A 20,677-nucleotide genomic window follows, 5' to 3' on the forward strand; every position below is an offset into this window, starting at 1 on the left:
CTGTCACTTCTTTCTTTAAAATGAAGTGGAGAAAATACTGGAGATTTATGGACAACAAACAGTCAAGACATGTTTCGTCTAGCCTGCTGAACAGGGAAAGGAGGATGAAAAAGCGAGGCTCTCGGGCGTCAGCAATCTCTTTAAATTCGAGATAAGTGCAAAAATGAGCCCTGTCTTGGACAGGTGCTCCCCCAAAAAGGAAAGGGTAGAAGAGAACTAAAGGGAAACCAGGAAAGGGGCAAAGGAGTCAGTAACACTCTGGGAGGGGAGGAGACCCTGACAAGGAGAGGTCACAGAGGTGACACGAGACTGGCATTTTATCTGTCCAGGTCATGCCAGGGTGGTTGACCAGGATGGGCGCAGAGTCCTCGCAGGGTGAGGCGAGGATTTGGCCATCCTGCCAGCTAGGACCCAAGATGGGGACAGAACACACATAACCACAAGACCACCCACAACTATAGGACTCTACAATAAAAGCACCGGTCAGTGCCATTATTCACATTATAAGGATAAAACATTACAGGCCAAAAAGGCGCCGTCAGGAATGTGGCACCCGCAGGGCTGCGGGATTTGAAACTCCAATGCTTTATGACCTATGTCAATGCCTCCCCTCCCGTCTTCTGCTTCCTTGGAAAGTTAGCTGGGCTGTTAGGTGCCCACAACACCAGGGTCATGCGCCGATTCCGGAAGCGGGGAATCAGAGCAATGGTACAGGAAACAGTTTCCCCAGCAGCTATAGCAGATGAGGAACAGGGCTGCCAGGAAAACCAAGGCACAAATTGTGCAAGGCTTCCGCTCCAGGAGGAAGCTCAGCAGGTAGAAGCCCATGAACATGGAGTGGCTGAACCACAGGGCGGGGTTGAGGGGCTTGGGGATGAGGAGGACGGGCAGCAGCCACTGGAGGCAATACATGATCTCTGCTGGGCAGGGCCTTCGCCAAGGCCGCCGGGCACCGCTGCAGGAACCGACCTAACGGGAGCCAGCGGACGCGGGCGGCTGCCCTCCGCTTTCTTCAACCCTCACTCTCCAGGAGCTGAGCCGCTGTGCTCTCTGGCTGTCAGCCCGGGATCACCAAGGCAGCAGGGATCCTGAAGAGAAAAGTCAACACAATAGACAAACAGACAAAAAACAGACAGACAGACAGACAAAAAAAAAAAAAAAAACAGGAACAGAATGTATACTTATTTGGGAAAATGGATCATGGTTAACAACAGCAAATGTGAATGCCCATTCCTCCCTGCCCACCCATGGAAGTCGACTCCTCTCCAAGTCACCCATTTAGGGAGCCTCCTGGGGTGTCTCCCCTGGGCTTTCCAGGGAGCTCCAGGAGAGGGCTCTTCCGCAGGTCCGGCACAGTGGACTGGCTTAGCCTGGGCCCTGCCCAGCAGAGATCATGTATCGCCTCCTGGGGCTGCGGCCCGTCCTCAAGGGGCCCAGACCTCACAATACCGCCCTGTGGTTACTACCTGATGGCCTCCTGCTGTGCCCCCCAAAAGCAAAGACAGGATTCTATAGTATCTTTCTTAGCAGGTGCTCAATGGAGATTTAAAGCAGTTAACAGCACACTGCTGGCAGGAGGTCACAGGCAATGGGGCCTCCCAAACTCCAGGAAGTCACAGCAGCACCACCACCAAACATTTTGTTTTAAGATGGCAGCCTAGGCTGAGCGTTTCTTTTTCAAATATCCTGGGGTATCATTTCGCCAAAACTGGCTAATTTCTTCGAAAGTCAACACAAAAAAATCACCATGCTACTTCGTCCAAGCCACCTCTCTTGGATCATTTATACTCTCCATCTGCGGCTGGCGCTGTATAGAATCTGACCTCTACGAGCTTTTAATCAAAATTAATTTTCTATAGGGGCAAATGCCAGTTGGCCCCTGTGCCACGCAGCTTGCTGGAGAGAGGTGCTCCCCAGCGGCGGGCCACCGGTGCACTGGGGCCGCGCTTGTAGTCCGTGTTCCGTTCTTCCCGCCTTGCTTGGAAAGGGAGCCACAACCCTCTGGCGGCGGGAGCAGAAAGAAGCCTGGTTCGGTGCTCCAGCCGCCTAGCGCAACACGTACAAAAAACCTTGCAGACTGCTGAATACCTACCAGGGCCTGCGGGGAAGGGAGAAGACAGGCTGATATGAGCTGTCGAATAGAAAACTATCCCAAGTGCATTCTGACCACTTTTCGGGAGAGCTCACGCCCGTCGTCTTCCCATACAAAAGCGCCAATCCCTCCAAAATCCCTCCTACAGTGTAGGCACTCCGTAAATAACCCTTCTGCACCTAGAGCTCAATGCCCTGGCTCGGTTCCCTAGTCACCACCACGTAGATCCAGATCTAGTAACGGCAAGAAGCAGGATGCGACTCGTCAGGGATAGGTTACACGCTCAGAGATTCTCGTGAAGCAACGCACAGGACTGACAATACATCAGATATTGGAAAAACTGTGCGAGGCAAGGCGAGCTCTTGGAAGGGGCACCTTTCTTTTGCTCTGTGGGGCAGATTATTCCTTTTTAAATTAGATTTCCCATTAATGCTCAAGGTGGGTTCTGGTGCCGGCACCTGAGACGACTAAGACTTGCAGTCTAGGGCACGGAGATGAGGGGGTTCGGCACCAGAGGCGCGCACCCGCTTACCCCATACGCTACTCGGTTTCAGTTCCCTGGATGTCACACAAAAATTCAAAAGCGGGCACGGCGGAATCTTCTCGAAAGGGGCTAAAATGGAACTCAAGAGGCGGGGGTCGGTGTGGAAAGAGCAGGAGGATTATTTTTCCCTCTCCTGGCGAATGAGGAGCGCCCCCAACCACCCCTCCCCGCGAACCACCCCTCCCCGCGAACCCCCCTCTCCGAGCGCGCAGGCGCAGTCCGGCAGCCGCTGACTACTTAAGGCGCGGCCGCGGCGGCTGCAGCAGTGCGCCCTACAGCGGACTCTGGGACCAGCGGCCCTCGGCGAACCCGCGGCCTCGCGCTCCAGCACCGACCTCGCACTCGGAACCATGGCGGCAGTGGCGGCAGCCTCGGCTGAACTGCTCATTATCGGCTGGTACATCTTCCGTGTGCTGCTGCAGGTAAGTGTGCCTGGGTTCCGGGAGGCAGAGGGGTTCTGGGAGGCAGAGGGTTCCGATGCGCACCCGAAACCGGCAAGTCCGCGTCGCATTTGCCGCCTTCCGTACCCGTCCCGTTCTGCCTGCCGCGATCCCTGCCTGCCCGAGTGCCGCGGCCGGCACCGTGCGCCCCCGCCTGTTCCCTGCGCCCTCCTGCTCGCGCAGACCCTTTCAGTGCGCTCGCGCCCGACTGGGAACAAAGAGTTGGGGTGCGGCGGGCGCCAGCCGCGGACGATCACCGAGGCTCTTAGCGAACAACGTGGTAAGAAAAACCAATATACCCAGATTCGGCCTCAGGAGGGAGGCGGGGCACTCTGATTTACGAAAAAGCCATTACAGCACACTTAGCGAAAATTTTCCACCATAAAGTGCGCATTGCGGGGAAATTTTCTTTAAAAATACATAGCGCTTGCAGGGATGGGGCAAAAATAAGTTAGAAAAAGGTAGATTGGGGGGGAGCACTTCGCAAAAACAAAACAAAACAAAACAAAACAAAAAAAACCAACAACAATAAAACACAAAAAAACAACCCACATCGAGAATTAGGGGGAAAAAAGTAATTCGTTAGGAAAAATAAAGAAAATGCGCATTGCAGGAAAAATAAGTCGGACAAAAGCACTTGGCAGAAAAAAATGCACCAGCTACAAAGCGCATTGCAGAAAAAAATTAGACAAAGGAGCTAACAAAAATGAATCGGACAAAAGCGCTTTGAAGAAAACAATTAGAGGAAAGGGTTCTTTGCAGGAAAATGGTAAGAAAAAAGCGCTTCCAAAAAAGGACAATTCTCTATTTAAAAAAAAAAAAGGCCAAGTGCGCCGCATAAAAAGAAGTAAATCAGAAGAAAGCGCTTTGCCCATAAAATCATTTACCCTAAAAGCACCCTTTGTGGGAAGAATTCTCTGCTAAAGATTTCCCTTTGCCAAAGAAATCGCCTATTTCCTTTAAGGTGTTCCTGGAATGCTGCATTTACTGGGTAGGATTCGCTTTTCGAAATACTCGAGGGACACAGCACATTGCGAGAAGTGAGGTATAACCTAAGTTATGGGTCCAATCAGCTTGCCGCCATGCAGCCCTCAGCACAGCTGGAAAAGCTCCAGCTGCCCTGACTCGTGGACAAGCTGCGCCCGGCCCGCCTCTCTGCCTAGTCCGACAGGCGGGTAGGGCAAGGGGGTGGGGCAGGGGGCGGGCATGGCGACTCTGCAGAAACGTTAGGTGCTGTGCACCCCTTTAAGGCAGGTCCTGGGTCTCTCACTGCAGGTGTTCAGGTACTCCCTGCAGAAGCTGGCGTACACGGTGTCGAGGACCGGGCGGCAGGTGTTGGGAGAGCGCCGGCAGCGAGCCCCCAACTGAGGCCCCAGCCCCCAGCCCTGGGCGGCCATGTCACCAGGTGCTCCTGTGCATCTCGGCCAGCATGGGAGCCAGTGCCGCGCAGGAATGGGGGGTCCCCTGTGCTCTCTCGACAGAGGAGCACTTGGCAAGGTCAGTGAGGGGCCAGTAAGCGCCCGGAGAAGCAGCACCGATAATGACGACAATATAAGAGCCCTTACCCCTTTGCACCGGTCCCACTGCGGGTTGGGATTGAGGGAGGAGGGGGTATAGGGGGAGCAGACCTCGAGATCTGGGCACAGGCATCACGTTCTGATCTGGACCAAGTCGGGACAGCAACATCCCAGCCCCGAAGCGTCGGCCATGCCAACAGGCCCCCACCACGGAGATCCAGACAACCACACCAGCCAGCAGAATGGACATTCCAACATCACCAGCTGAAGCCCTGAATCTCGATGCAGCAGAAAAGGCACCAACTGCGTGCCTGTGTGGCGGGACTGGAGGGCTCCGGTGAGGGAGGAGGAGGGTTAAGAAATACTGGGGCCCTCTCATTGACCCTTGCCTGCGGCACATTCATTCCAGCCTTGCTGCCTTTGCTTCCTTTATTCCCCTTTCCCCCGAGTCCTCTTCCCCCCATCACTGCCTCCCCAGCTCACCCCACCCTAAAGAAATGTCACTTGATTTGGAACTATTTAACCAGTAAACTAACCCCACCTTTACTAAAACACCTTCTCTGAGCCCCCAGACCCTCACTGATCTTGCTTTTCCCTGGTCTCACGCAGTTGTGGTCAATATTGTGGTAATTGCTAACTGTACTAACTGTATAAGTGTGCATTAGTTGTGTCTCCCCAGCTAGACTGTAAGCTCCTGGAGGACAGGGACCACCTCTACAAAAAATAAAAATCAGTACCTCCCCATCTCACAGTGTCCCAGGACCCTGCGGGGTGGAGGAGGCGCACCAAAAAGTTGTCTCTTGTGACTTATTTCTCAACTTCACATGTAAGACTAGACTGATTTGCCCACTGTGGAGTGGGTACGTGGCTTGGGAGGAGGGAAAGCAGGGGAGGCAACAAAGTGGGAATAAACCACCGGGACTCTCACACAACCAGTTCTATTTATAGTTCAAATTAACACTGTTCTGAGATAAAGGACGACTTTCCCTCACCCTAAAAGAAAGGCAATCTTGGAATAACAGACCTCCCCCCCACCATGGTGGGTGCCTTCACTTATCCTAGAATCAGGGGCTTTGATATATAAGGGGGTGAACAGGACTTAAAAGAGGACAAAGCCTTATTACTCCAGGTTTCAATCTAAGACCCTTCCCCCCAAATGAGCCCTGGGGAGAGAGGGCACTGGTTTAGAAAATGAGTGTGGGGTAAGAGGTGTGCTGTGCTGCCTCTCCCATCCTTGTCCTTCCATGCCCCAAGACCTCGGCCTTGCTACTCTCCTGGGTCTCCCCACCTCCACTACCAGGAACCTCTTCCCAGATCAGTATCCCCACTACTGGGTTCCTTGCTTCTCCCAACAGTAGCCTCCTATTAGGGGTGCTTACCAGGTCCCTGTGCTCTCCCCTGCCATCAGGGTGGGTTGGCTGCTCCACTCCGACTTCTCTCCCTTCTCATTCCTTAGAGCTCCTTTTTACATGGGATCAGCTGACTACTTCAACAAATGGCCCTGCCGCCTGTTTAGCCATGTCTCTGACTCTACATGTCCCTGTTATTACACACCTGTTCTTGGGTCAATACCAAGGAAGGGAGTTGGGCCATAAATCTGTCACTTCCTCAAATCCCTTAGTCACAGCTGTCACAAACACTTCTGGAGCACAAAGCACCTGGCCCCTTGAGCCTGATCATGTTCCCCTCCCCTAATGCAACCCAACCAACAGCCCTTCTAGAGACATCTCTAACTTCAGCATTAGGGAATTACAGAGCTGGAGAGGGAGACCTTGCTTTCAGTATTAGGTTTGTCATCAATTGACTCAGGGAACCTAGTTATCTCTTTCCCCTCACCTTCAGTAAGATTCCAATGAGCCCAACATACTAGAAATATTGTCATCAAATTGGCAATCAGAGCTCAATCAGGACTGGGGTGGGAACATGCAGTCTGAGACTCCCAACTCCCTTAGGCTGGGTGGCTACAGCTTCTACCATAGCCTGAAGGTGAGGCAGGCCTCCGCTTGCCTGGGTGACTCATCAGCAGGCAATGTCCACACCTCCTCCCTTCTGAAGTCAATATCTTGGCAGGCCACATGACCAGGAGTTTCTGGTATTCTACAACAAACTCACAGAACCATGAACATATTTCAACATGTGTTCTCAATGAAGGCTGCCCCTCGCCTCAGAGCCTATGAGGGGTGTGCCCATAGCCCCACTAATATTAGTCTAGTTATAAGGTAGCTGAGTTCAGGGAGAGAGGCTGCAGCACCAAAAAGGGTGGGGCTGCTCTGTATGCAGCAGCACCCCCTTAGCCTCCTGTGCCATTTTAAAGGCAGGAGACTATTGGCAGCCCCAAAGTCTTCCAGATGATCTTAGCAAAGCCCAACTGTGGGACTTCTTCCATCTACCAGCAGGTCTCTAAATGTGGCATGAGGGGATGGCAGACTTCCAGGCAAGGGCTATCCTGGGGGCCTATACACATATGGATGGGCTTGAGTATACAATGTCTATTCCCCCCTTTTATCTCCCATCCCCAAATCCTCATGTTCTGACAGTAAACACTACCTACCAGAGAATGCAAAAGGAACTCATTCACTCTATTCCTGTGTGAAGCCTAGAAATCTGGCCCAAACAAATCTTGTTTATAAAAAATTTTCCAGAAGTGCTACCATTAAAATGTTTTATTCTGACAGCAGTGGGATGAGCTGAAATGACTAGATTTTATTATAAATCTTTTAGTCCATTGGGTAAATGTCCCTTTCCCTTAAACCACCGCTACCACCCCCTCAAGGAACCTCCCCCCCCCCACCAACAAGGTCAAGGATACAGATGAATTGTGAGGGGATTGGAATGGGACTCCAACTGTGGGACTCTAGTAATAGGTGAGCCTCTTGGGACTGATGCCCCAAGAAAGGTGTTAGTTTCTTAGGCTAACTAGTTGAAGTTAAACCCCAGGAGGGTTTAGAAACCATGACTTTCAGAGGTCTGGGATGCAAGGTAATACTGCTAGATCTACTGTTGGAGCATTTGGATTGTGACTGAAGAAGAGGGTATGTTTGGGGAGACAAGTTTCATGAGCTTCAGCTGCAGGACAATAGTTTATTACACGTGGGTAGGATGAGAGAGCAGGTTTGCTGTGAGCCATTTGCTAGATAGCTATTTTCAAACTGCACCATAAAGTGAGATTCTGAATTTATAGTTAGTTCTTCCCCATGACATTTAAACGTGCACAAGCGCACACACATACACAAAACATTAGTCTAACAACAGTCTTTTTTTACCCCTGGTGAACTCTGACTTCCTCTATATACCCCAGAGACATGTCACCATAGTCTCTGGGAATGATCCTCTTCACCTTCCCATCCCTACCCTCCCACAGAGCTCATACCCCAGCAGGATGCAGATTCCTGAGCATTCCCAGAACAGGAAGTCAGAGAGGCAGGCAACACATGGTCCTTGGTATATCACACAGTGACAGGCTTGAAATGGAATGCATATGTTTCAAAGATAAGAGAACAACAACAACAACAACAACAACAAAAGACAGCCAAATCCAGACTTTCAGATTCCTCTTTGAAACAACATTACAGACAAAAGGTTAAACTGTTTTTGGCAGTAATTCTAACATACCAATTTCAGATATGGATTTGGTTTGGTCACTGGAAACTGACCAGACTTTGAAATATTTTAACAGGTTTGTTTCACATTAATTAGTCTTTGATTTAAAACACACAAAATCTAACACTTGGTAGTAGCATTTAGACTGGAACTTTTTTTTTTTTTTTTTGGTCCTGGCTTTGACGTTGCCCTCCAGAAGGCTGAGGGGATGGTTGGGCCATGTCAGGCAGGGCAGACAGAAGCTGTCCCCAACACACCAGTTCCCTGAAAGGAATAAAACACGATCCGAACCTATAAATAGAAAGACCATTTCTTTCCTCGGGCAGACCCCAGCCTGTCCCAACATTTAACGTTGAAAATAGACACGTAGGCCTGAAAGGAAATTAAAGGTTTGGAGGGGGGAAAGAAAAAGCAATTGTCTTTCAGCACCCATTCTTCTTTCCAGGTCATTAGTGTGCCAGGCATTCCGTTCCTTCAGCTGCCCTTGAGGGCCACTCCCCATATATATATTACAAGAAGGGGAACGGGTGTCTAGCCTTCGTGTAAAGTTGAGGGAGAGTAAGAAGCATTCGCGATTCAAAGCCGAGCGTCAACCTGTCGCCCCAGACACCAAAGCGAGGGCCCGCAGCTGGAGATCCCTCCCTCCCCTCTCCCCCAAGTCCCTTCTGATTGGGGAAAGGAAAAAAAAAAAAAGCTACTGAAGTGGCAGGGCCAAAGTGGCATGCCTCTCAGAAGCTGGGCCCGCTGCCATGAGCCCTGGGACCCAAGAGCGGGTGGTCGCGCCTCAGCCCCCGCGCTCCCGGCTCTGCCCGCCCTACCCCGGGGGTCGACGGGCGAGCACTGACCTTGGAGGCCAGAGAGAGAACCCAGGAGTCCAGCGACCCACCCCCAAGCCGGGAAGGGTCCCTCCCCGAACTGGGCCTAGGCCGGGGCTAAGCAGGACAATCACGTGACTCCAGGCAGTGGTGGCCCCAGAATGTGCGGAAGAAAAGCCCCAGTGAGGGCCGGAGAGACTCCTAAGGTGACCCCGGAGGGACAACATGGCGGCGCGGCCGCATGAAGGGCCTCTTATCCCGCCCCCGAGAGGCCGACGCCACAGTACCTGCGAGCCCTGCCATGGCGCCGCCGCCACTGTCGCCGTTGCTGCCGCAGCCCGTCTCCACCTCAGCTCAACACCAACGCCGCAGGAAGCCGGGGAGACGCCCCCTTCGTCTTCGAGTCGTGCCGGCCAAGGACCCCTTCCAGGATCGGGCTATCTATCACAGATGCCTGATCCCGCGACCCGAAGGGCGGTCACCTTTGCCAGAGAGTCTCTCAGGATAGGCATAAGATAACATTTGGAGACTTTCTAAGGGTTTGTGAGGAACTCTGGGGGCCCTAAACTCTTCAAGTTCGAAGACTTTTTAGTCAGGCGCAAATTGGACAGTCCCGAATCTCGGGCTAGGTACCTTCATGCATATGCAGCAGATTGTGATCTTGCTCGTGAGAGCAGAGGGGGCGTACCGTAGTCTCCGTGGGTGAGCCCGAGGCCGGTGTGGATGACCCGTGTGCGGCCCGGAAAACCTGCTGGCTCAAAGTCCACCCACTCCCTGGCCCTTTCACCAAGGGGCCAAAGTTCAGGAACAGAAAAATGCGGTCTGAGATTTAGGACCTGACTTGGGTGAGGACCTGACTAGGGTCAGGGCCTGAGTCCGCCTTGACCTGGACCTCGGGGCTAGCCTCTCGCCCACCCCCGACTCTCAGCTCCCCGAGTCTGATGAAATGCCTCACAAGGTTGTTGTGGGGATTGACTCAGTGTACTCATTTATTAGCTAGTTAAGCCCATGCCTTGAGCGCTTACTATGTGAAAGTGTGCCAAAGGCAAGAGGGTACAGTGGAGGGTGACACAGACACTGTTCTAACCTCAAGACAAGGCCAGTCTGGTGGGGGAGAGTGTGGGGATATGGTAGAGGGGGAGACAGTCATCAAATAATTACCATATGTTAATAACTTTAGTCGAATTTAAACATCGCGGGAAGAACTGGAGATTAAAGAATGTTAGGGAAATACAATGGAGATATATTGTAGGGTGATGGGCGATGGTGGACCCTTTTTGGGAATCTGGCAGTTCTCCTAAGAAACCAAGAGCAGTTAGTAGTTGTGCGGGGCAAGAGTGAGAGAGAAATTTTCTATTGAAAGAATATCTTAGTCCAGAAGTGGAGGTTGGAAGGAGCACACTGAGGGGGAGAGGTGAGCGAAAATAGTGCTGGTAGTGAATTTGGATTTTCCTTTAAGAGCAGTAAATAAGCCATTTTCATTAAGGGAATGATACTGAATTTGGGTTTCTGAAAGGCCACCCTGGCTGCATGGCCTGGAAGGCACTTCAATGTGGGCAGACCAGTTGGAAGGCAACTGTTGCAGCTTTCTAGGTGCAAAATAATGGTGACTCATACAGGGTGATGGCTTGGGGAAGAGGGGAAGTAGAGGATTTAATAGTGAATGTGGATCAGTGCTCCGGCATCAGCAGTAACACTTAGATTTTTACCTTGACTGTGAAGGAGTGAAAGAGCCCTTGACTAAGGTGGTAAAGCCGAAAGAAGGATCAGATTGAGGGGGAAGATCAAGAATTTGGCTTTGAGAAGGTAAGTTTGAAATGCCTGGGCAACATCTTAGTGGAGAGGGTAAGTAGGCAGTTTTATATGAGAATGGTCCTAGGGGTACATATTTAGATAATGTCAACACACAGGCGATACACAATGGCACTGGATAGGATTCCAAGGAGAGGAGGTAGATAAAAAAGCATGCTTAGGGATCAGAGTCAAGAAAGTAGGCCATGACTGGGGGAATAGGAGGACCAGGTAGACATAGAATCACAGGGAGGAGGTTTCAAGGTGTGAACACTCAGTGAGTGTAGAAGACAAAAATGGCACCAATGTGTTTGGTTACAGGGAGAGTTAGTGGACTACCCTTTAATGTTACAACTTTCAAAAGAACTGTAGGTTAATTGGCTTAAAAAATAAGTTGACTTCTACTCAATGGCAGGGTGAGTGACTTGGCAGTTTCATCAAGGACATTGCATCTCTTAAGGTCATTTCATCTTTGCTCAGTTGACCACTTGTTGGTTGTATGTTTATGGTAATAAATGGACAGCCCAGTTCCTGGAGTCACATATGCATCCAGGAGATGTCTACTCCTTCACTGAGACTCAAACACTGGATGTGCCTTTCTCCATCTTGCTGTTTATGGGCTAAGTGATTAATGCATCTCCACTGACATACCCAATATCCAAAATTGGAGGAAAAGAAGAGTCTTATAGTGGAAATTCTTGCTTATAAAAGAAGCAGGGACTAGGTGTTGGCAAGGATATGAAGCAACTGAAATTTTTGCATACTACTGGTGAAAGAGGAACTTGGTAAAACCATTCTTTCTACTAAATCTAAACATACTCCTACCCCACTATGCTATGACCTAGAATTTCTACTTGTAGGTATTCATTACAAGGGAAGTAAGTGCCTGTGTCTACAAAAAGACCCAGGTAGGAGTGTGCATAGGAAATTCATTCAAAACTCAAAATGGAAACTATCTAATTAATAGGAAAATCAATAAACAAATTATGACATGTTCATCCAGTGGGATACCATGTTTTACATACAAAAGCCAAAATACTGTCATATTTAATACCATGGATTAGTCTTATATACAGTATATAGATTAAAAGACTCCATATACAAAAATAGTACATATTACTTGATTCCATTCATGTCAAGTTCAAGGGTGGACAAAACTAATCTGTGGTGACAGAAATCAGACTGGTAGTTTTCTGAGTCAGAGGATGGATGAGTAGTGGTGAGAAAGGAACAAGACAGACTTTCCTGGGGTGCTGGAAAGGTACATCTTAATCTGATTGTAATTGATTACATGGGCAAAAATCATCAAATTGTACCTTGAGATTAGGGAACTTCATGTACTTTATGTGTGTTGTCCCTCTAGAAAAAGAAAATATAGTAAAAGAGGAAGGCGTTTTGCCAATCTGTGGTAAGTGACATATGCTGCTGAGTAAGAATCAGAAGTTCTCTTTTGAAGGGACTTTGCCTTCCAGTAACCTTCCTGCCATATCTGGGCATTGACAACCATTTGCCCATTGAAGAAAACTGGAGAAAATGAGGCAGGGCCTCTCATTCACATGGGCCTGATTCTTGCCCAGCTGGTTCCCTCCCTCTATACCCACAAGTCTTTCCTACACTCCAAGCACAGTTCCAGGTGGTAGAAATGACACCAAAGTTGGCCTCTGAGAGATCTGGAAGGTCTTTCTGTCTTTCAAATTTTGCTCAAGAGCCCTCAGCTTCCGCTAAGGCTGTTGCAGCTTGTCCCCATCCACAGACAACTGAGCTTACCCCTGACTCCTACTCTCTGACTTTTCACTTTCCAAGTCTTGTTCATCCCTCTTGAATCCTTCTTCAGGTCTTTTCTGTCCTCACTGCTAAAGCCTTGGTCCGCGCCACCATCCCCTCCCCTGGACACTGGTTTCACTATCTCCAGTCTCACCCAGAGCCAATGTCCTCCACATAGCAGCCAGGATGATTTTTCTGAAATGTTACTCTTTCTTTTGAGCAGTGTCTTCACCTAGTTTGTTTTCACCTGTCAAGAGCCTCTCTAATTAGTTGCAGACAAAATGCTACCTCCTCCATGAAGCATTTGTATTCATTCCACAAACATTGAGCACCTAAAATATCCTAGGCATTGGTAGGCATGGAGGATTGAGAGTGAATAAGACAAATGACATCCACAGTTTGGGGAGATGAGCAGTTAAGCAATGCCATCCGGTGCACACATCCTGTGTCTGTTAACTCCAACCAGACTGAGGTACTTGAAGGCAGGGCTCATTTTGGGGTTATTTCTTGACCTCAGAACCCATTATGGGACCTGGCAGGAAGAAGGAGGCTGTAACTCTTGAATGAATGAGTGAGAGGAAGGCGGGGAGGGAAAGAGGGAAGGGAAGGGTAAACCATAGTCCTTCCTTTTATGTTTGCCCTCCAAGCCTCCAATTTAGATTCATGGAATTTAGTTACAACTATATGGCAAACTTGGGGCTAAATGATAAAGAGTAAGGAAAAAGTTTTGTGAAGTCACGTCTGCTTTCCCATACCAGCACTCAATTTGATATTTGATTTTTTTCAAAAATAAGCACTTTCTTACCAAGACTTAGATTCAGGAAATTTAACCTGTAATGGAATAATAGTTATTTAAGTCACCAAAGAAGCTATGCACTATCAAATGTTTTAAAAAGTAATAAGAAACATTATTAACAAGATGACCAAAGAATGACGTAAGCTCTGGAACAGCACACACTGCAGTGAGAATGCCAGGGTTTTAATCTTACTCTGTATTTACTAGTTGTGTGTCCTTGAGCAAATCACCTCTCTGTGCCTCACTTTCCCCATCTATAAAGTAAGAGAAGCACTAGAATCTCCAGCATGTGGTTGTTTCTGGGAATGCAGTGGGTGTTTATTATTACAAATGGATAAAACAGTCTATTCCAGGGCTGAGTGAGCTGTGGGAGCCATGGTGGGGAGGTCCCCTGCCAACGATGGCCCTTAGTAAGGCAGGACAAGTGGGTTCAAATCCCCATCTGCTTTCATGACCTTGGCGAGTTCCTGCCTACTGTGGCCTCAGTTTTTCTCGAAGACCCATTGGTTCCAGACTGCTAAGGCTCTCTTCACTTGGGAAACAAGTGCTGCTATTTTAGTCAAGTCTGTGGCGACACCTAGTGATAATATGGGGAAATCCCTAATGTTCTTAATAAGCTATCAACTTATTAATGATTCAAACAATAAGGATATATTAAGCTCTTATTATGTGCCAGATACAGTGTAACATGAACTGTCTTAGTTAATTTTGGTATTCTGTAAGATGTAGAGTTACTGTTTTTCAGAAGTGGAAAGGAAGGTTCAGGAAGATAAAGTTGCCTAAGGCTACACAACTATAGGTGATAGGGCTAACTTTGAATCCAGGCCACATGGAACTAAAGCCCCACTATGTCAAGCCTTTAAGTGAATCCTGGGGAAACATAAAAAATCATATTCCTGTCTCATACTGAATATGAATATAATCTATACCTGTTTTAGGGAGGATAGATGAGGCTTAGATCCCCATGTTTAGCTAAGCTGTAAAATGTCTCACCAGAATCCCTTGGAGAATTTATGACCTAGGCAGCTTTTTCTTTCCAAGGGGCCAAGTCTATCCTAGAAGATTATGAGATCCTACTAAGAACTAGCTATGAAGCTTCCAAAATCCCATCTGTCAATCATTCATCCTGATAGCAAACATTTATTGAATATCCAGTATAAGCAGGGCACCATGCAAGGCTCTAAGGATATAGCATGAGCTGAAAAAGAGTCCTTTACTTCACTGAGCTCATAGTCCAAAGGCAGAGAAACTGGACCTGGAACTTGATATTATAAGCATGTCACTGTATGACGGAGAAGAATAATAATAGGGAGACCTAAGTTAGTCTGCGGGTCGCCAAGGAAGGCTTCCTGGAGGTGGTAACATTTAGCCCACCTGAGGGTGAAGAAGTTGTTTCTGGGTCATGAATATGGGTGATATCATTACAGGCAAAGAGAATAGAATTTGAGACAGTCTAGAGGTGAGAGATGGAGACTGTTTCAAAGAGCACAAGCAAGTCAGTGTGGCTGTGTCACAGAATGGGGGGCAGTGACCTTGGTCGTGGTCGTATCATGTATCATAAAGGGTCTTATAAGTCAAGGGTATGAGTTTGGGTTTTATTCTAAAATAATGGAGAACCAGGGAAGGCTTTAAGTAGGAGATTTGGATTTTTAAAAGCTCACTCTAACTGGTGTAAATAGAAGAAGCAGGAGAGGAAGCGGGGAGGCCAAGGCAAGTGTCTGGGCGCATTTGGTCAAGGGTGAAGGCAATGGTGATTGAGAAAGGTGAGCTAATTTGTGACACATTTTCGAGGCCAGACTGTTGGTACCTGCTGCTGGCTTAAAAGTGAGGGGATAAGAGAAGGAATTGAAGATGATTCCTGGGATTTTGCCTTGAAAAATGGATTTACTGGATTAGGTAAGGCTGCGGAAAGAGCAGACTTGGGGAGATTTTCTTGAATTCAGATCTACCCCAGAAGGCAGAATATCTGTTTTTGTTCTGGGACTCAGATTATTCTGGTTATTTCCCCTGACACAGACACAAGGATGGAGGAGGTAATGAATGCTTTGAGAGACACTGCCTTGTCCAGTGTGTTTTTGTGCCCATGATGCTTCCTGAAGAATCAACAGAAGGAAAAAGGAAGTCAGATTGCTTTTTAATAATTAGTCATGCAAAAGAATCCACTTGACTTTTCCGTGGAGAAGCCAGATGGGCCTGCATATCCATTAGCATGGAACTTTCTGGCCAATGAATCCACTGAGGTGAGAATTTGAGAGACGTAGCTTGTTGATATGACAGTAAGAAAGGGGTGCAGAGACTGACCAAAAGTTTTTGCCTAAAATACAGTTTATATTCCTTTGGTGGAAAACAGTAGAATTTCAGGTAGTTTTAAGTAAAAAGGAAGTCTTTTTACATAAAGGTTCTTGGGGCTCACAGAAGTGAGAGGCAATTAAAGATACACAATTGAAAGCACATGAGGGGGCCTCCCTGGTGGCGCAACGGTTGAGCGCTGGGTTGCGAAGCTGTCCACAGCCTCTGCGGTGCCGGTTCGATCCCTGGCTGCTCCCCGGTCACCGGAGGAGGGTCCCACATGGCGCGCAGACCTCTCCTGCCGCCCGCTGCTCCCCTCAGCAGTGTACTTTGGTCCTTCTGCCTGCTCTGCTCCCCGTTCTGGCTCTGGTGAATTCTCTCACCCTCCTCGCTTCTGACTGTACCCAGTGCATGTATAAACAAACAAACAAACAAATAAATAAATAAAAACATGCCTCTATAAAAAAAAATAAAAAGAAAGCACATGAACCTAGAAGGGTCTCCTCCTGTCTCAGGGCCTTTACACATGCTGTTTGCTGCCCCTCTTCACCTTGCTGACAAGCTCATGCTTAAGGTCCAAGCTTTACTGTTGCTTCCTTAGAAACACTCTGGTTTTCCAAATGAGGTTGATAGATGCTCTCCCAGTAACAAGTACTCTTCCTTTATAACCCTTCACATATTGTCACTAAATACCTATTTATTTGGTTAGTGCCTGTTTTCCCTGTAGAAACTCTGCTCCATGAGGGCAGTGACTGAGTCTGACTTGGTCCCCGTTGTAATTCAGAGTCTAGGACAGGGAGTAGCAGACAAGGTTATGCTCAGTGGCTGATAACCAGAAATGTTTATTTCTTGCTCATGCTACATGTTCATCATGACTACTTGTGTTTCTACTTTATATTGTTTCACTCTGGGACCCAACTGAGGGAGCAGCTTTGATCTGACAGGAGCTGGTTGTGACTTACCTGTGTGTGCCAAGCCCCTAGATCAGGACTAGACTGAAGGTCAGTGTAGCTTGAAATTGATTGAATGGAATTGTAATGTGGTCCTGGCAGGGAGCAGAGGTTAGTCCTAAGACTCAGCTGAGTGGGAAAGTCACAAACTTTCCCTTTAGGATCTTTGTCACACATGCCTCTTATAGCCTCCCTATATTAAAGCCAAGTTTTAAAGAGATTAAGCAACTTTCTCAAGGTAACACAGCTAATAAGTAGCATGGAGCATAGAAAAGTGGTTAAGAACATAGACTTTAAAATAAGAAAGACTTGAATTCAAATACTGGCTCTATGACAATAAAACATCAGCATAAATAATGATAGTGGTATATTATTTCCCACTGAAGAAAACAAAAATCCATGAGTTTGTACTGTTAATAAAGAAATAAATGGGAGAGAAGGGAGAGCTATTACTTACAACAGAATGCCAACTAATATAAACAGGATGATGGACTTAGCAAATCACTATTTTGCAACCCTAATAACAATATATGTGAATGATACATGAATATGACTCATTAATGGATGCTAAAATTACTGGGTAAAAGTTGGATAAGGAACAGAATATTTATAGTCTCAAATTACCTCCTGTCAAGTTGCTTACTGATTACAAAGGGAAAATGATGACTGTTGTGAAGAAACCTGCAGACCCCACCTTAACCCAGTGGTCCACGTTAACATTACAGTGACAGGACAAACTGGCATGTGTGCCTCTCAGGATGTACCAAGGAGGACATCACTTCTGTGGTCTTTCTACCCAGAGTAGGCCTTCTGATCACAGTCTAACTGCAGGTCTTGACACTGCCCAGTAACTTAGCACCAGCCCCTCTCAACTGTGGGCTGGAAACACTCCTGCCCACCCAGGGACCTGCCAGATGACATATCATCTGAGTTCTTGAGGTAGGCCTGATCACTTTGGGTCAACAACTATGGATCTTGAAGAAACTCTATAATCTCACTTGGCAAGGTTGGGCCTAGACCAAGGCTGAGAGGGCTGGAACAGAATCAGAGGGCTACTTCAGGGTCCACAGCCATGATTAAAATCTGCAGACTTGTCTTCAGGGGCACAGCCTTGAAGGTTCCAGGCCCTTCCAACCATGGTCCATGAGCAGTTCTGCCTGCCGAAGGATCTGCTGGGAGCCACACCTGTCCAAGTTTTGATATAAACCTGCAGACCTCAGACAACTGCAGATCTTTAAATAGCCCTGTAACCCAGTTCCAATCCCTCACAACTACTGTCCAATCCACACAGGAACTTTGTAGGAGGCATACGCATCTGTGTTCCTTAAGCCTGAAAATTTAAATCCTGCCTGGGCACTCTGAAGCAGCCCTCTGACTCTCTTCCAGCCGTCTTCAGCCTCCATCTGGACCCAGTCCTTCCCATCCAGGGACCCACCCAGTGACCAATCAGGAACCTTCCCAGGAACCTGCACACCCATCTGTGCATCTAGTAACAGACCATTTGTGGAACCTGAAGCAGAGTCTTGTCTTAACACCAACCCTACTGGTCAATGTCATGGAGGCCCTTTTATCCATGGATCAGACAATCCAAGCCATGTGAGCCCCTGATAAAAGTGCTCACAAGTCATACATCCTACTGCATATCCAGCAGCAGGATCCATACCGGCCTTCAACTCTCCTCAGGCGCCATCCAGGAGATCATGCCATTAGCCTAGGGATCTGCCAGGAGAAGGTCTTACCTGCTGAAACCAGTCTATGAAGAACAGATATTAGTTCCTTCAAATGCACAGACACCAATGGGAGACTGCATGGATCATGCAGAATCAGGCAAATATTCCACCACTAAAGAAAACTTTAGTGGTTTTATTTAAAATTTATTTAAAACAAATTTCATAATGCTTCAGTACCTAGTCAATGAATTGAAGGTCTATGAATTACCTGACAAAGAATTGAAAATGATCGTCTTAAAGAAGATGATGAATTATCTTAGAGAAGAATAATCATCTTAAACACAGAGTGACAGCTAAACAAAATCAGGAAAATTGTGGGTGCATAAAATGAGAAATGTAATAAAGAAATAGAAGCTATTTAAAAGGAACTATACTGAAATCCTGGAGCTGAAGAATTCAATGACACAACTGATAAAAATCAATAGAAACCTTCAACAACAGACTTGACCATGTGGAAGAAAGAGCCAATGAACCCAAAGACAAATCTTTTGAAATTAGCCAGTTAGAGGAACAGAAACAAAAAAGAATGAAAAAGAGTAAAGAAAGCATATAGGACTTATGGGATACCATTAAGTGAATATGCACACACACAGCAGTCTCAAATGGAACAGAATAGAAAAATCCAGAAATAAACCCATGCACATTCAGCTAACTAGTTTTTGGCAAGGGAGCTAAGAATATATAATAGGGAAAGGATAGACTCGTCAATAAATGGTGTTAGGAAAACGGGTATCCACAAGCAAAAATCAAACAAAATCATGTTCTATACATTGATAGAGATTTGAGTTACACAAATATGTGCATTTACTGAACCCCATGGAATGATACACTTAAGATGTGCACATTTCACAACATGTTAAATTTTACACAAATATCAAGCTCTATCTAGTCAATGATTTACATGTTGAAGTGTTTATGGGAAGGTATACAGCTGTCTAACTTACTTCAAACTGCATCAAAACAAGGCAGATGAATGGATGGACAGAGAGATTCAGTAAGGCAAAATATGGCAAAATATTACATAGAGAATATTCTTGGGGATATATATGGATATTAACTGTAAAATTAGTTAAGCTTCTCCATATGTTTGAAATTTTTTTAATTAAAAATGTTGAACAAAGAAGCAGTTATTTTTATGAAAACTAAGTTGAATTTTTTTGGAAGACCAGTAATAATAAGTAATTAAAATACTATTCTCTAATTAGATATGAACTGAAATCTTCAAGAAAAATTCTGCCTGCATCCACTTCACAAGTTTTAAGTTTCCATTTATTTTCAATGCACTAAAATTGGAAATTAAGGTCTTTGGAATTGACCTTAATTTTTAATTCCACTAAATTGGAATTCCAATCAGCGTATTCCTCAGAGAAAAGGGCTTGACCCTGTATCAAAACAGTAGAGAGTAAATATGTATTTATGTTTTAGGTTCAAATAAAACACTTAAACTTTGTAGGTAACATATAAGACTTTTTTTTTTAATTAACAGACCAATTTCCAACTCACTGAACATCTTAGTGTGAATCAGAAAGTTACCTCTTCCTCTGGTGGCTACAGCGCAGTGAGGGAAACAAGGGCTGGATTTCCTCCTTGGTTGAGTGCCATATACAAACCTCAGCTTCATTAGAATCCCAGAAACAAATCTCCTTTCCCAAGCAGAAATAAGTAAATGCCCCTGTATCTCTCAGGGGCACCTCACACCGGACAGTAAGGGCCTTATCAGAACGCCACCTCTTCCATCTTCTCCTGGCCCCACTCTAATTCCATGATGACCCTGGCCTCCTCCTCCCCTGTCTGTCCATCTCCTATTAATGAGGCTGGAGGGAGTGGAAAGAAAATGGAGGGGATCTCAAGGGTTATCAGGGAGAAAATGATTTTTCGGGCAAGAAAATGGTCCACAACACTGTTCTCAAACTACTTTTACTAAATTTCATGCATCTCAGGTGGGTTTCCTTGTATTCTAGGTGGTACAAGGAAGGGAGTCTGGAAATGAGGGGAAATGAGGGCAGAGCTTTGATGGTCTCCTTTTTTTGATCTTTAGTGTCCTCCCGCACACACCTACACACCAGACACCACCTTGTGCCCACTGGCCCCTCCATGGGGACTAGAGACTAGCAAGGGCTGAGGCCAGAGTGGCTCCATTCCTTCAGTGCTGGGTGACCCATCCCTCAAACAAGGCTCAGAGTGGGAAACTGGCACCTCCACACCCTTAGACTCCGATTCAGCCTTTACTGCATTGACCCAGCAGGGACCACCAGCTTCACTGACATCTCTAGGTCTCTCAGAGCATTCCAGTCCGCCTCTCTCATGTGCTATGTGAACTTGGGCAAATCATGCTAACTCTGGGGCCTC

The 20,677-nt window shown here is 47.1% G+C and overlaps 2 protein-coding genes across 5 annotated transcripts; one reads left to right on the top strand and one right to left on the bottom strand.

The window, feature by feature from the left end:
- Positions 1-648: 648 nt before the first annotated feature.
- Positions 649-912, bottom strand: BLCAP (BLCAP apoptosis inducing factor; the record flags this gene model as incomplete). Its single annotated transcript, XM_084247071.1, has 1 exon — positions 649-912. The coding sequence occupies one exon, from the start codon at positions 910-912 to the stop codon at positions 649-651; it is 264 nt and encodes an 87-aa protein (XP_084103197.1).
- A 2,074-nt stretch (positions 913-2,986) lies between these two features.
- NNAT (neuronatin) lies at positions 2,987-4,581 on the top strand (the record flags this gene model as incomplete). Of its 4 annotated transcripts, none has more annotated exons than XM_084247327.1 (3): positions 2,987-3,058; positions 4,041-4,116; positions 4,352-4,581. In XM_084247327.1, 3 exons carry the CDS (start codon positions 2,987-2,989, stop codon positions 4,579-4,581), a joined length of 378 nt encoding a protein of 125 aa, XP_084103453.1. The 4 variants fall into 4 exon arrangements, with proteins under 4 accessions (XP_084103453.1, XP_084103454.1, XP_084103455.1 ...); XM_084247328.1 differs by having other exon boundaries at positions 4,041-4,121; positions 4,352-4,444; XM_084247329.1 differs by having other exon boundaries at positions 4,041-4,067; positions 4,352-4,444.
- Between the last annotated feature and the right edge of the window lie 16,096 nt (positions 4,582-20,677).

Source organism: Talpa europaea, assembly GCF_964194135.1.
Source record: "Talpa europaea genome assembly, chromosome: 11".
Classification (NCBI taxonomy): Eukaryota; Metazoa; Chordata; class Mammalia; order Eulipotyphla; family Talpidae; genus Talpa; species Talpa europaea.